Source organism: Pteronotus mesoamericanus, unplaced genomic scaffold, assembly GCF_021234165.1.
Source record: "Pteronotus mesoamericanus isolate MK-2021 breed Mesoamerican mustached bat unplaced genomic scaffold, CSHL_Meso_final contig_657, whole genome shotgun sequence".
Lineage (NCBI taxonomy): Eukaryota > Metazoa > Chordata > Mammalia > Chiroptera > Mormoopidae > Pteronotus > Pteronotus mesoamericanus.
This window is the reverse complement of record NW_026555229.1, coordinates 20421223-20435171: the sequence shown is the minus strand read 5'-3', so window position 1 is coordinate 20435171 and position 13949 is coordinate 20421223. Positions and strand designations below refer to the sequence as shown.

The 13949-nt window shown below is 53.0% G+C and overlaps 1 protein-coding gene across 1 annotated transcript in view; it reads right to left on the bottom strand.

Moving 5' to 3' along the window:
* Positions 1-12592, bottom strand: part of DMBT1 (deleted in malignant brain tumors 1) — a 138216-nt gene extending 125624 nt beyond the window's left edge. The window contains 6 exon segments of the mRNA XM_054581236.1: positions 3089-3133; positions 4392-4703; positions 6982-7011; positions 8409-8447; positions 8603-8692; positions 12524-12592. Of these exon segments, the coding sequence (XP_054437211.1) occupies positions 3089-3133; positions 4392-4703; positions 6982-7011; positions 8409-8447; positions 8603-8692; positions 12524-12581 (574 nt within the window). The 5' untranslated portion in view covers positions 12582-12592.
* Between the last annotated feature and the right edge of the window lie 1357 nt (positions 12593-13949).

Below are 13949 nucleotides of genomic sequence, written 5' to 3'. Positions count from 1 at the left end.
AACACCCCCTCCATGACTATGTTGAGCTGCCAGGCCTGAAGCACTTTCTAGAGCCTTAGGACACCCTCCAGGCCTAATCACCGATGGCAAACAGTCAGCTTTGGCACGTGCATTGATTCATCCTCATCATAGGAAAGGAGCAGAGACATCCTGTCCCGGCAGGCTAAGGCTGCTCCAAGGTAGGGGCACACCCATGACCGCCCCCAGGGAGGTGAGGGGACTGCCAGCCTGACCCCAGAAGCAGCCAGTTTATTCCATCTTAGGTGTAGGTACAGCATCCCTCTTAATATGTTCCTCTCGAGGCTTTGTGCTTTAGAGTGAAGCACTCTAAATGGCCTCACGCAATGATCCCTGAGAGTATCTCTAACTGGGCTGGACTCTGAACATGTGTTTAATTAGAGTTCTTCTTGGTGAATGTACAGTGACTGCTCTCCAGCCCAAGCTACCAGAAATTCAGGGGGAAGATGTTCTTTAGGCTGCTCTCTGAAGAGGGTCTGGGCACCACCCACATGATTCATCTCTCAATAGACTGTGGGCAGTGCCTCGGTTCCCCGGGACACTTGTCCCATGGCGTCCCCATGCTGGAGAGAAGTCTGATGAGAGCTGCATGTCCTGGGGGGAGCCCTGGCATCTCTCTGGGGATCTGCTTTTGGCTCAGAGAGCATTTTGCACATGTCTTTTCTAGTCCACATCCGGGTCTGTGGAGCTAAGGTGACTGAGGTCAGCAAAGAGTTGAGGAACAGAGCTGGCCCTGTGGTCTTGAAATTGATCCCCCTGGTCTCTGAGCCAAAGCACACAGGCTTCTGGAAACCCCTGACTCCTCCCCACCTGCTGGGACATGGACAACAAAGGAGGCTGCCTTCCAATCCAGATCCTCTGTTTCATGAGAGACCTCCCTTTGTATTGCTTGCTTACAACATTCCCTCTCACCTGGCCCTGAAAGATTTCCTGAGTAAGAGACAAGCCCATGGCTATACTTGGTATCATGAGCTGCAGAGAAGGAACCATATAAAATTGTTCATTACCTACTACAGGAGCCGTCTTGATATTTGTTCTAGTATTCCCTGCGACAGATTGTAGAACTGGGAAGAAACAGAAAATATTGTTAGCTTTCCTCCGAGAAGAAACAAGGACTGAATGTAAACTTGAATCTGGTACATTCCTGATCTGGATTTTTTTCTTCCTATGTGGCTTTGGAAAAGTCAACAAACCTATCTAGCCTTGAGTTCTTTCATGTTAAAAGGCTCTTTGGGCCCTGGCTGGTGTGGCTCAGTGGGTTGAGTGCCAGCCTATGAACTAAAATGTCTCTGGTTCGATTCCCAGTCAGGGCACATGCCTGGGTTGCAGGCCAGGTCCCCAGTTGGCGATGTGCAGAAGGCAACCAATCAATATTTCTCTTCCACATCAATGTTTTTCTCCCTCTCTTCCCCCACCCAACTTCCCCCTTAAAAATAAATAAAAATCGTTCCAAAAAGGCTTTTGAGGGAAGGAGGGTATCTCTGTATCAGCCTACTGAGCCTGATTTTGATCTTCCCACATGTGACCTACCTAGGGCTCCAGGAAATGGATGCAAAAATAATTTTCACATCTTTATACTTCTAATCATGTTTTCTTATATGATTGCATTGGCTAGCATCTTTAATACAATATTGAATAGTTAGGGGAAGGAGGCTGAAGGGCATACTTATTTTTCTTTTTACATTAGTAGAAATGGTTCTAATGTTTCCCTGTTAAGTAAGATTCTAGCTTTAAGCTTCTGGCTTTCAAACTGCTCCAAGGAGCCCTGGTGCTTGTCTAAAGGTCCTGCCAAGAGCCTACTTGGTGCTAGGGCTTGGAGAGAAAATAACCTGAGAGCTGCTCTTAACCGACTGCATCCAGAGCCCTTGATTTTTGTCTGAATTATCATCTATTGGGCTGCTACATGAGGTCTTTTTGGATGTAGAAGAAGTGTGACCCCCAAGCTCCACCTTCACTGGAGGCTCTGCCAGCTCTAAATTAGTCCTATCTGCTGTCCTGTGACATCGGCAGATAGCCAAACCCCTCCAGCCCCTCATTTGCCCTCCTGGCCACACAAGTTGTACCAAAGGGCTTGTCAGGCCTGGCTGGTATTCCTAATACAGAGCAGGATTCTCAGGGGGAATCATTACAGAGGGAAGAGGTTCTCCTCTTACAGCTGCTGCAACTAAGAATTTGGGGCAGAGACATGGCTAACTTAGCACACAGCCAGTCTCATCCTCAGCTCTGGTGACATCTGTGTCCTTAATCGGAGGGAATAGAAAGAGAAGGTAAAGTCAGGCCTTGCTCCGTAGGTCCCAGGGATGGAAATGTCTGACACACGTACCATAATTTTCACATCTTTATACTTCTAATCATGTTTTCTTATATGATTGCATTGGCTAGCATCTTTAATACAATATTGAATAGTTAGGGGAAGGAGGCTGAAGGGAGGATTCACAGCTGATCCATGCTGGGTCCTGACAGGGGCCTTGGTCAGAGTTTCTAGGGTCGAAGTTTCCCATGAAAAATGGGCAGTGACATTCCTTCCTGAAGCCCAGGCTGCCAGAATCTCAGGCTCTACTGACTGTACTTCCCAGTTCTCCCCATGGAGGCCCCGCAGAGGGATGCAGGGCCTCTGCTGCCCACAGGATGAAGGACTGTGATCCTTCTATGCTGAGATGGAACCGAGGTGTCCTGACATGGGCTCAGGAGAGGGCACAGGCAAGGACACCGCTCGGCAGGCTGCCTCTCCGGGCCTTGCAACCAGCGACCCTGCACCCCCGGTCTGGCCAGGAGGCACATGGTTGGGGGAGGACCGCAGGAGGGGGCACTGAGTGTGGACAGCAGAGCCCATGCAGCCGGGACATCAAGCCCCACCTTGGAGCTCCTTGGAGACGCCTCTGCGGGTTGGCTCCTCCTTCATCCCACAGATATGGTCCATACAAAGGACACCCATTCGGGCCTGAGGCCATGTTCAGGGGATCCCCCGCCAGGAGCTGAGCACCCCCATCTCTCACACCTTCAGAACCTCTCCTGGACTGGGGTGCAGCAGGGTCAAGAGCCCACAAGGATCCCACATAACAAACGTTACCTTCTGCAGGCGTTGTCAGGGGTTCCTCCGTGGAAAGCAAAGCAGCTGCAGAGAGGAGAGGAGAAGAGGTCACTGGATGTTGGACCTCCTCTGAGGAGGGCTAGCCTTCCGCCACCTCGGCTCTGAAATCAGGTGCTGGAGGCAGAGCTCCAGCGGCGCCCACTGCCGAGCAGCTATGTTTCATCCCCATGAAGCAGAACATACTTCCCCGTCCCCTTGCTGGCCCCCCTTCAACGCTGGGATGTCGCCGAGGACACCCCCTGCTCCTGTCGCCATCCCTCCCCTCCTGAGCTCCCACAGACTCCACCCATGAAATCACCCAGTTGATTATCAGCCCTCTAGTCACAAGGCTGGACACCAAATACCAACTGCCTGTTTCTGTAGCTCCAGCACACCCTCAAATGACAAATACCGACCATCCCTGAGAGATTCCCGAGAAAGTAGCCCCAACCAGAAGAAGCACAGTTTCTCAAAATGCGTCCCCAACTGCTGAAATATACCCGCTCCAGAGTGACCACTCCGAGGGCCACACCCTCCTGGGGAGGCCGCTCTCGCATGGTGGTCGGGACATCAGGGTCACAGGCTGGGCGTGGTGGCAGGTGCACACACCAGTGCACATAGCAAATGCCAGAGGCTGCTCTAAAGATGACAACTTAACTGGAAGCCCCCCTCTGGGGGACACGCAGTGGACAGTGTCCTCAGAGGGCTCTTTGGGGTTAACAGCCACCGGCACTTTGGAAGGGGTGACTTGCAGCGCTGGCATTTGCTGGGTTGGCCAGGGGCAGTTTTCCTTCTCCACTCAAGGTGTAAATATCTTTTGCTTGTTATTTTATCCCCGATAAAGAGAACATATTAGTGACTCCTCTGTTTGATTTCGCCATAGATTTAAGTTTTAAGGGCCAGAAGTTCCCAACCCTTGCCCCGCCTCCACCTTGAAAAGGAGGCGAAACGGCCACTTTAGCAGGTTTTGTTCATCCCGGGCCAGGGATGGGCACGATGCTGCTCACCGGGATGAGCGCCTGGGTTATTGCATCAGCCGGCTCTGAGGGGGCTGAGAATGACACCCCACCCCTGCACTCAAGCTTCAGGACTCGAACCGAGGCACTTTCCCTCTCTGAGCCTCCATTTCTTTAACTGTGAAAAGGGGCAGCAATACCTGCCCTGAAACATCAAAGAAGACATGGCTTAGAGTAGAGCGGGTGAACTGCAAAGCATTCCACGTATGCACCATGATGTTAGGGACCCCAGGAGCCGCTGTCCCCACAGTAGCACAGGTGACAGGGAGAGGCGATGTCTGCACTACCTGAGCACACGACTCCAGCGTCTTCCTTGTGTCCACATTCGTGGCGGTACCAGCCGCCGTGGGGGCAGCTGGACAGGGAGGACTCCGATCCCGAGCAGTGCACTGTGCCCAAGAGAATGTTCCCGGAGCCCTGACCAAAGTGGGCCCCGCCCAGGACCGACACTGCGTGGCCGCAGCCCAGCTGCCGACAGACGACATCTGCGTCCTGGGCGTCCCAACTGTCGTCACACACGGTGCCCCAGTGGCCTTGGTACAGGAGCTCCACCCGGCCCCGACACCGGTCACCTCCATTCACCAGCCTCAGAGGCAAATCTGCATGGACACAGTGGAGAGCCATTGGGTTCGCTGTCAGCCCCACTGGCTGTCACCACCCAGCCCTTCCTGTCTTCAACTCTCTGCGCACTGCCCCGTCTCCTCCGCAGATTCTCCTCTCTGGGGACCTGACGGCACTGCTCTTCCAAGCTCTGTGTCAACACCCTGAGGAGCTTTCCAGAAAGAGCCCCAAGTCCAGCTCTCCAGTGCTGATGGGTCTGACGACCCAGCCCCAGGCTCTACCAGGGTGTCCAACCTTTTGGGGTCTCTGGGCCACACTGGAAGAAGAAGAATCTTGGGCCACACATTAAGTACACTAATGAAAACTGAGGAGCAAAATCAAGGTTTTCAGTAAATTTACGATTTTGTGTTGGGCTGCATTCATAGCCACCCTGGGCCACGTGCGGCCCATAGGCCGCGGGTTGGACACCCCTGCCCACATTTCAGTGGCCTCCTGGGTACCCCCCCGCAACTCAACACAGTGTCTCTCCTCCACCTGAGTCAACGGCGTCACCGTGCTCCACCTCAACTGTGCTAGACATGTGGCTGTCACATCTGACCCCTCCCTTTCCTCACCTCTTACATCCAACTTATGGCCCAGGCCATTTTTTCTCTTTTCGCCACAACTGTCCTGCTTTAGATCTTCCTTCTCTGGTGCCCAGCCTCCTGCAGGGGCTTCCCGGTGGGCTTCCCCGCCACTCCCCTCCTTTCTCTGAGCCAGGCGCGTTCATGAATTCGACCAGAACTCCTGAGGCGCCCACTCTGTGCGCACCCCATGCTGAGGGGAGTCATCTGACTCACCCAGGCTGCCCAAGTTATGTCCTTGGGAACGCACAGCCATGTTCAGGTCACCGCTCAGGATGCCCCAATGTACTCTCCTTCCGTGTGGATCAAGTCCAAGGTGGCCTTTGCCCAAGAGGGGGCCTCAAGATACCTTTCAAGCCTCCTGTGAGGGGCTTAGAGAGGCCACCATAAAGATGATGTCAAATGGGGGTTCTGTAGGCACCCCCTTCCTGCCTGACACGATCTTGGTAAATCCTTGGCACTGATTGTATGAGGGAAGCAGGCAGCGGGTCCTGAGGGACCCAGCTCAGCATCCTGGCTGCAGGTGCCCCATGTTGGGTGTGGCTTTTCAATGGTTAGTGTTAGGCTACGGGAACTTTGTGGTCAGGGAGTGACCAGAAACGTTGGAATGGGATGGGAACTAGGGGCAGGTGGTTGCTGCGGGTGTTGTTAAAGTGTGGGGTCAGGGAAAGAGTGAGGAAAGGCCAACTAGGAATTCCCAGTGTGCACTCTGGGCCTCCCCACCCTTCGGGCTGCCCCTTTCTAGTCACTCCTGTGAAGGGTGCCTGCAAAAGAGCTGTCAGCCTCCCAGCCTCAGCCCGCCCTTGTTGGGTGTCAATCATCCGGAAGCTGCCCCTCAAGCCCCTCCCAGGCCACTTCCAGACCAGCAGGGTGTGCTCTAGGAGGCCAGGGATTGGCCTTGACAGATCCCCGGACTCAATGGCAGGTCCAGCTGTCCCAAGTGGTCACAGAAAGGACCCTGACATATCAAATTTGGGCCAAAGGGTGCACATTCTCACTGCAGAGAATGCGGAGGGAAGGACACATTTAGTAAGAATCATGGGCAGAAGCAAAGGCATCTGTTCTGGGCTCAAATCTTGGCCCAGCCACTTACACCCTGTGGCCTTACACATATAACCATTGACAAGTTACCTAACTACGCCCTGTTTTACGCACCTGCAAAGTGGAGGTTGCAATACTACTTGCTTACCTCAAAGTGCCGTTGGGATGATTTTGTGATAATAGGACTTACTGTGTGCATTAGTTGGACACTCACTATGTGCTAGGCAGTATTCCAAATGCTTTTCTGTATAGTAACTCACTGGGTGTATGAAGACAATCTTGTACAGAGTACACAGCAAAAGCTTGGGACATATTAGCTGTCTTCAAGACAGCTTCATGAACTGTGGGAGCAGGTACTACACCCACCCCCCACCTCTCCTGACACCAAACTAAAGGTAATCTCCTGCAATGAGTGACCGAGAGGCAGAGCGAAGGAAGGAGAGTGACAGGTGGGCCATGCCTAAGGTCTCAGACACCCCGTGACCCCTCCCTCCCCACCCCTGCATTCTGAAGGGCCGGCAAGCACTCTCTGTGTCCAAGGCGGCATCAGCCTCAACTAGCCACCAGCTGCAACAGCAGAGCTGTCTGACCCAGGCAGTGAGCAGTACCCTGGGAATACAAGTAAAAAAAAAAGAAAAGAAAGAGATCTTACCAGAGCCTGTAGTCTGGGTGGCCCACTCACCTAGAAAGAAACCAATTGCTCCTTAGAAAGGAGCTTCTGCTGCGTACAAATATCTACAGACATTGGTTTGAGCTTCACCTCCAATTCCACCAGGGGGCGCTGAGGTCTCAACCTCGGGTTTGTGCGTCCCCAGCGTTCTCGCTGAAGTGTTTGGGGTGTTCACAATACAGGATCTCACCAGGTGCTGGACATGGGACGTGCAATTATTTTAGATGTAATAAAGTGCATGTCTTTTTTCCAGGCACCCTAATGCTACAGGTGACGGGATGCTGTCTGCTCAGCAAGCAGCGCGGGACAGGAGGAGACAGCATGCACTGGTGGTCAAGGGCTCCGGGGGGCAGCTGCTGCCCCTTCCAGTCTGAAATGCAGTCACATCAGCAGTGGGAACAACCACTCAGAGGCTCCTAAATAGGTAAATGTCCTGATGTCAGGCATCCTGGTCCTTCTTACCATACCCCGAGGAACTCTGTCTGGAAGAACACTAAAATCCAGAGTCCCCGTTCCCAGGCTCCTGGGCACCACATGGGACAGCGTTAAGTCCAGCCACCTCTGGGTCCTGACAACAGCCCCCTCCATTCACCAGTCTCAAGGCCCAATCTAGAGGGAGGCACAGATAGGTCCCCATCTGTCCCTTCCGAGGGACAGGGTCTCAGGCCCTTGAGGTGGAGAGCCCTTCACAGTGACTGAAGGTTCAGAGAAGACCGAACAATGAAACCGGTTCCTCAGCATGTCTTATGTTTCAACGCAACGCGCTGCGTTTCCCTGCGTCTTCAGTGGAGGTTGGCCAACCTCGTGTTTCAGGGGCGCTTTGTGGCAAAGTCACTTGCAGGTCCCACTTCTGCCTCTGGCCTGAGCTCCCAAGCCCAGTTCCGAGCATAAAAAGCTGCTGTGCCCGTGGCCCGCCCCCGCCCCTGCCAAGGGGGGGCGCCCAGCGTCTGCGCTGGGGTGGGACGGCTCCCCACTTGGCAAGCGGAGCAGTGTTGCGGGGGTCAACTGGGGGCTTCAGAGATGCCTGTAGCCCTGCCCCTCACAATTCCACACTGCAGCCTCTCTTCTCGCTCACACACACCCACAGGTGTCGATTTTTAAAGCTTAACCATGGCAGATGATGTTGAGGTTCCCCTACCAGTGGGACCTCATATCACATCCGAGAGCTTTACCTGTACTACCTCAGCTCATCCTCAAAGCAGCCTCGCAGGGCATCTGCAGCTCAGGGAGGCCACCCAAGGCCAACGGACAACTAAGCGGCAGGAGCAGGCGGCTTCTCTTAACCACTTGGCTGTTCTGCCCCCCGGGACATGTTTTTGTAACATTTGGACTATTTGACCCAAATTATGGCCTGTACTTTTGCACAGGCTGACAGGACTGTAATCAGAGAGGAACTAGGGAGACGTTACCACTTGAAGCATTGACTGAGGCAGAGACATTCGGGCTGTGTTCTGGTCAGTGTGGAACATCTAGAGGAAGAGGCTGAAGGCCCAGGTGGACCCCATCAGAGGACGTCCTTCCTGTCCTGCATCTAAGACCCAGCAGGATTCTCTGCAGCTGTCCCCCACCCTGAGTCCTTGTGAGTGGCCTTGGGCCCCACAATCCCCCAGCCCCAGAGTTTAGTTACCAGTTGACACACGTGTCTCCTCAAAAGTGTTTCCTGTGGTGTCTTCTCTTGTTGGTGTTATGGAAACTACAAAGAAAAAAAAAGGCCAAATGAGACTTCCTCTAAAAGCAAGCATTAAATCTGCCCCCCTTGCTAATTAACTGGAGCAAGGGAGGGGGGTGCACTTGGAGGGTGAGTTGGGCCTGTCACATTATTTTCTATTTTACTTTTTTTAATCCTCACCCAAGGACATGTGTATTGATTTGAGAGAGAGAGAGGAAAGGAGAGAGAGAGGCATCGATGTGAGAGATATCGATGGATTGCCTCCCGTACGCACCCTGACTGGGGATCGAACCCACAACCTAAGGCTGGGCCTGTCGCATTATTAATTCACTCGTTGACTAGGGGCTAATCTCTGGTTGCACATGGGGCACCATGCCGAGTGTCGGGGAGGAAGGAGGGATCGGCCACCACCGGGAGTGAGGCTCGGTCCTCTGGAGCTCAGAGGCTCCTGGCCGCGGGGACCTCAATGCGGGGCCCTCAGTGCGGACCCTGCAGGGGAGGAGGCACCTCCAGCTCCGAGCCTGGTGAATCAAAGCGTATTTGTATATTTCCAGCCAAAATGAAACATTTACAATGTGTATCTATCCTATTTTAGACAACATTTTTTGAGCAACCAACCAGCTGTCCCAGTCATGTTAGAAAGAGTTCTTAGAGTGATGGTTCTTGAAGTGGGTTCTGTGAAGCAGTAGCACCAGCCAGGCCCTGGAACTTGTCAAAAATGCAAGTTCCCAGGCCCTCCCCAGACGTAGGGAGTGAGACCTCTGGAAGGAGTGGCCAACCACGTGTGCTTCAGCCGCATCCCAGATGTGGCAGACACGCACTAGTGTTTGAAAACCGCTGTCCTGCAGCAAACGTAAGGATGTGACCGCGGTAAGGAGCGAGTCATCCAGCAACCACTTACTGAGCGCCTACTGGATGCTCGACTGCAGCCAGCAGGGGTAACGTTGGCACTATGTGATGCCTGCTTCCGAAATGCACTCTGGTGGTGAGGGGCACAGGGAAGCAGTCAGAGGTCGGGGGCTAGAGGCTCTGACGGAGGGGGTCCAGGAGTCTAGCAGAGTCATGCCTGATTTCAGGTGCTGTACCCGAAAGTCCAAGCAGGTGTGAGCCCAGTAGACGCAAAGATGTGGGCTAACATGGGCCCCAGAGAAGGAGAGACCCCGTGAAGAAACTGCCCCTTGAAAATAGCCTCATAAGAGGAGACTATAGACTCGAAGGGAGGCCTCTCGGCTGTCTCCTGGCAGGTGAAGAAGTGCCCCCTGCAATCTAATGTCACCCGCATTAAAGGCGTTCCCGCAAGGCTTGAAAATCCCTCCATTAGACTTTCCCCTTCTCTTTAGGGCATGAACGACTGCCAGACCTCAAACCCCTGAAAGCACGTGGCAAGGGGCTAGGCAGGATTAACAATTTGATAGGAATTCCTTGGTGAGCAATGATTACTTTCTCATTTTACAAAAGGGTGCCCTGGAAGAAAAAGGACCAGTGGAAGTTAAAACTGTTTCTGGAACAGCTTGAGAGAGTTAAAGAAAAGCTACCGAGCTACCGCTGAGTTCTCACATTCCCCTACCCCCCTTCCCCCAGGGTAAGCATCTTACCTAGCCGTGGCGCATCGGTCCCGACCCCCAAACCAGCATTGGGGCATGCCGGTTAACTAAACTCCAGGATTCTATTTGGAGTTCACCAGTATTTTCTCTTTCTGTTCTAGGGTCCAATCCAAGATGCCACCTTGTACGTGGGGAGTTGTATGAAGATAAAATATTGGGAAAATGCCAAGAAGACTGACACTGAATGGTTCCTAGGGTCCGTCTGTGCACCCGACACTGCAGGGGTGACCTCCTGTCCGTAAGAGGTGGGAACGCAACCCTGTTTCACAAACGAGCACACTGAGGCCCGCAGAGGCCCCCAGCTGGTGAATGGCAGCGCAAAGGCACGGTGAGGAGCACAGGGCTTCCCCAGCCCTCAGCCCGGCACGCACGCGAGGCACCGACTTCTTCTCCGGGGTCTGTGCAAAGACCAGAGCAGGAGCCTGCTGCTGTGGGTCTCCTCGCACAAGCACCGCGCAGGGACCAGTGCCAAGCTAACAGCCACGGTTCACCTCCAAGGCTCTCTGCAAAGAACAGCGAGGGCTAACAGGACAAAACCGCTGCCCGAATGCCAGCGGACGCCCTCCAGGTTCGAATCCTGGCCCGGCTCCTCACCGGCTGCTGACCTTGGACAAGCCACACAGCCTCTCTGAACCTCAGCTCCCTCTTCTTGGAGGTGGAAATAAAGACACCTAAGTTTGGGGGTGTGAGCAGATTTTAGACAAGAGAATGCGGGTGCGCTGTCTGAGTACCTGGTGCAGAGGGAGCGCGCTACAGAGGCTTCAGTCCACCTCTGACCTGCAAACACAGACACACGTGTGCGAGTCTGGGCACTCGGTGCACAAAACTTCATGGTAAAACCACAGGTTGCCTCCATCCTAGAGCGCTGCCGCCTGATGTCCCTCTGTGGATAAGGACAGGGCAGCCCTCTCCCTGTCCTTTAGGGGCTGACAGGTATCCCATGTCCTTCTCTGGAGTCACTGCAAATCCAGGGATTGATTTTGTACCAATAAATCTAGAGCTAAGAACACTGACTCCCGTGTTCAAATATTTTGATGGAAACTTGACCTCCAGCCCCCGACTGCCCAGAGCCGGGACCCCCTGAGGTCCTCCTGACAAGAAGGGAAGGTGGCGTCCTCTAGCTGGCCCTCTGGTGTCACCCTGTGGGGCACACATCACACCGTGCGGCCTGCTCCCTGCGGCCTGGGCCCCGAGGGCTTGGCCTGGGGCGCTGCTTTCATGAGGGCAATTCCCCACCAGAACCTTCAGAGCGTCCCCTAGAAGCCCGGGCGTGGGAGGGAGAGTTCTAGAAGTTGTCTGGAAATTAGGATAAGTTTGCTGTTTTCTGAAAGTCATGAATGTAGCAAAAGGAAACATCAAGAAGAGCGGGGGAGTAGAAGAGAAGAAGGAAGGAAAAAATGAGTGAAGGAAGAGAGGGAAGGAGAGAGAGAAAGAAGGAGGAAAGAGAAGGAATAAGAGGGAAGAACCAGAGAGAACGAGAGAGACAGAGGAAAGGAAGGAGAGAGAGAAAAAGTTGCCAAGTAGATGAGAAAGAGAGTAACTGAGACAGAGACTGAGAAGCAGAGAGAGAGGTAACGGGCGGGCTGGCCAATCGTCCTGCTCACTTAGTATCTCCACAAATGACACTAAGCTTCAACAGTCCCCTGATTTGCCATGACTCTTTCATGTACATGTTATGCCTTGACACTCTAAGAACACAAACATATGCTGAGTTACCAAGTTCAAGTCACTTTTCCAAAGCACTGAGCGACAGACACACACTCGCAAGCTTGGTGATCTTGTCTGCCCTCTGGATCTACTTTTGCTCAGCAAATAGCAAGTATCAAGCCAGGCCCCCCTGCAGAAAGAAGTCACATAAAGAGCATTTGCAGGGGTGGCTTTTCCTGCCCGTTTCCACAGGACCCAAACTTATGGCAAAGTTTTAGTGCCTCTTAATAGTACACACCCACTTCAGGGATTTTTCTAAGACCAGTCGATCATTGGTGTAACTGAGCGACTCACTGAAAATATTGCCATAGTGACTGGCTCTTTCTAACCACAACCATTGCATTTCTCAGCCAGAAACAAAACAGAAAAGAGCCATTCCTCTTAAATACTTGCAATTACAACTATCAGCAAACAACTGCCCCCTCCTTGATACAAAAATCCCCTCAAAAAACAAAGTCTAGCACCCAGGAAAAGGCAGACAAAATCTGCCATGACTTGGAGTTGCGGGAGCAAAATTAACAAATACAGCCATTAGATATAATACCTGAAGATAGAACTTGACCCAATAGACACATTTCAAGGATGACTCTGGAGATCCCCATTTTGCTGGGTTCTTCTCAGTTTGAATAAAAATACCGCAATATTTATAGATTCCTAACCAAAAGGAGGCGTGTCTCCTATTGCTATCACTGTCATAAATCAATAGAAAGGAAGTAGGGACTTTACTAACTGTCAATAGCTAATCTGTGGGAACAATTTAGGTGTGTTGCATTGATTGCTGTATGAATAATCTGGCTACTCCCCAAGTGCAAAAGCACTGACATTCGTGAGACAATTTCCAACTTCCTTCTAGGTGAACCTTGAAGATTTTCAAATGCTCCCTGAATACAGGCTTCATCTTACTCCTGGGGAATTTGAATTCACGGGTGGGAAATCGGCCCTGAGGCCTGGGGCAAAGCAGGATGTGGGTTGCTGGGTAAATACAGGACCTGGTGCCAAAGGGAAAAGCATCTCTTTGGGCTCAGTTGTCCTGACAGGGCACCCTCTCCTTGGCCCCCGGCCTTGGAAAAAGGAGGGTGGCCTTGGCACAGGCACGGCTGGGAGTGGAAGGCAGTGAGAAGAGCCCGTGGACTCCCTGGGCCTGCACCACCCCGAGCCACGACTTCAGGATGTCTCCCCGCTTCCATAGCTCAGGGGCTGAGACGCATGTGGCCTCAGACTGAACCACCTCCAACCACTTCACAGGGTGTAGTATCTTACTCTCGGTGTTCACATTGCAGGAGGCTTGGAGCTTGGCAGACCCGCAAAGCCAGCCCTGACCTCTTCCTGCCTTGCACACAATCCCTCTCCTCGGTTTTGCTTTGCAGTTATCACTTCGCCGTTTGGGACCCAGTCTTGCTCACCAGACTCTAGTAAAGCCCCCGCCTTCTACCGAGGTTACCTGTCATTTATTTTTATCAAAACGCTCTCGGCGGTTGGTGACTCTTGGTTAGGAGCACATGGCTTGGCAGGACTTGCTTCTGTTGTCCTGGCCTGGATGGCATTGTCGTGAGTCCCTGGGGCTGTCAGGGCCACCGGGGCTTCCTGGCCATGGGCTGGGAATTCAGCCCCTGGGGCCTCACTCTGGAAGGACACCGTGAGCCCGGGCTTCATCTCAGCCCCCAGTCCGGATGCAGGGCTGATCATCTGCATTTGGCTTCATCCAGGTGAAATGCATTCACCCTCATATTTCTTTTCGAATCCCACAGCTTTTCCTCTTGTTCCCAAATTCCCTCTTTCCCCTTGATGAGTGTGGGCATGTTTCTGGGATGAGCTCATTGTTTTTCATTCTCCTACTGTCAGTCCAACTGTTGGTAAGTGTCAGGTGACAAGATACACATGTGCCGGGGAATGCCCCAGACCAGATGGCACGATGGAGTCCTCCTGCAAGGGGCGATGATTGGTTCTGGGAGTGCTGGGCTGACAGCGAT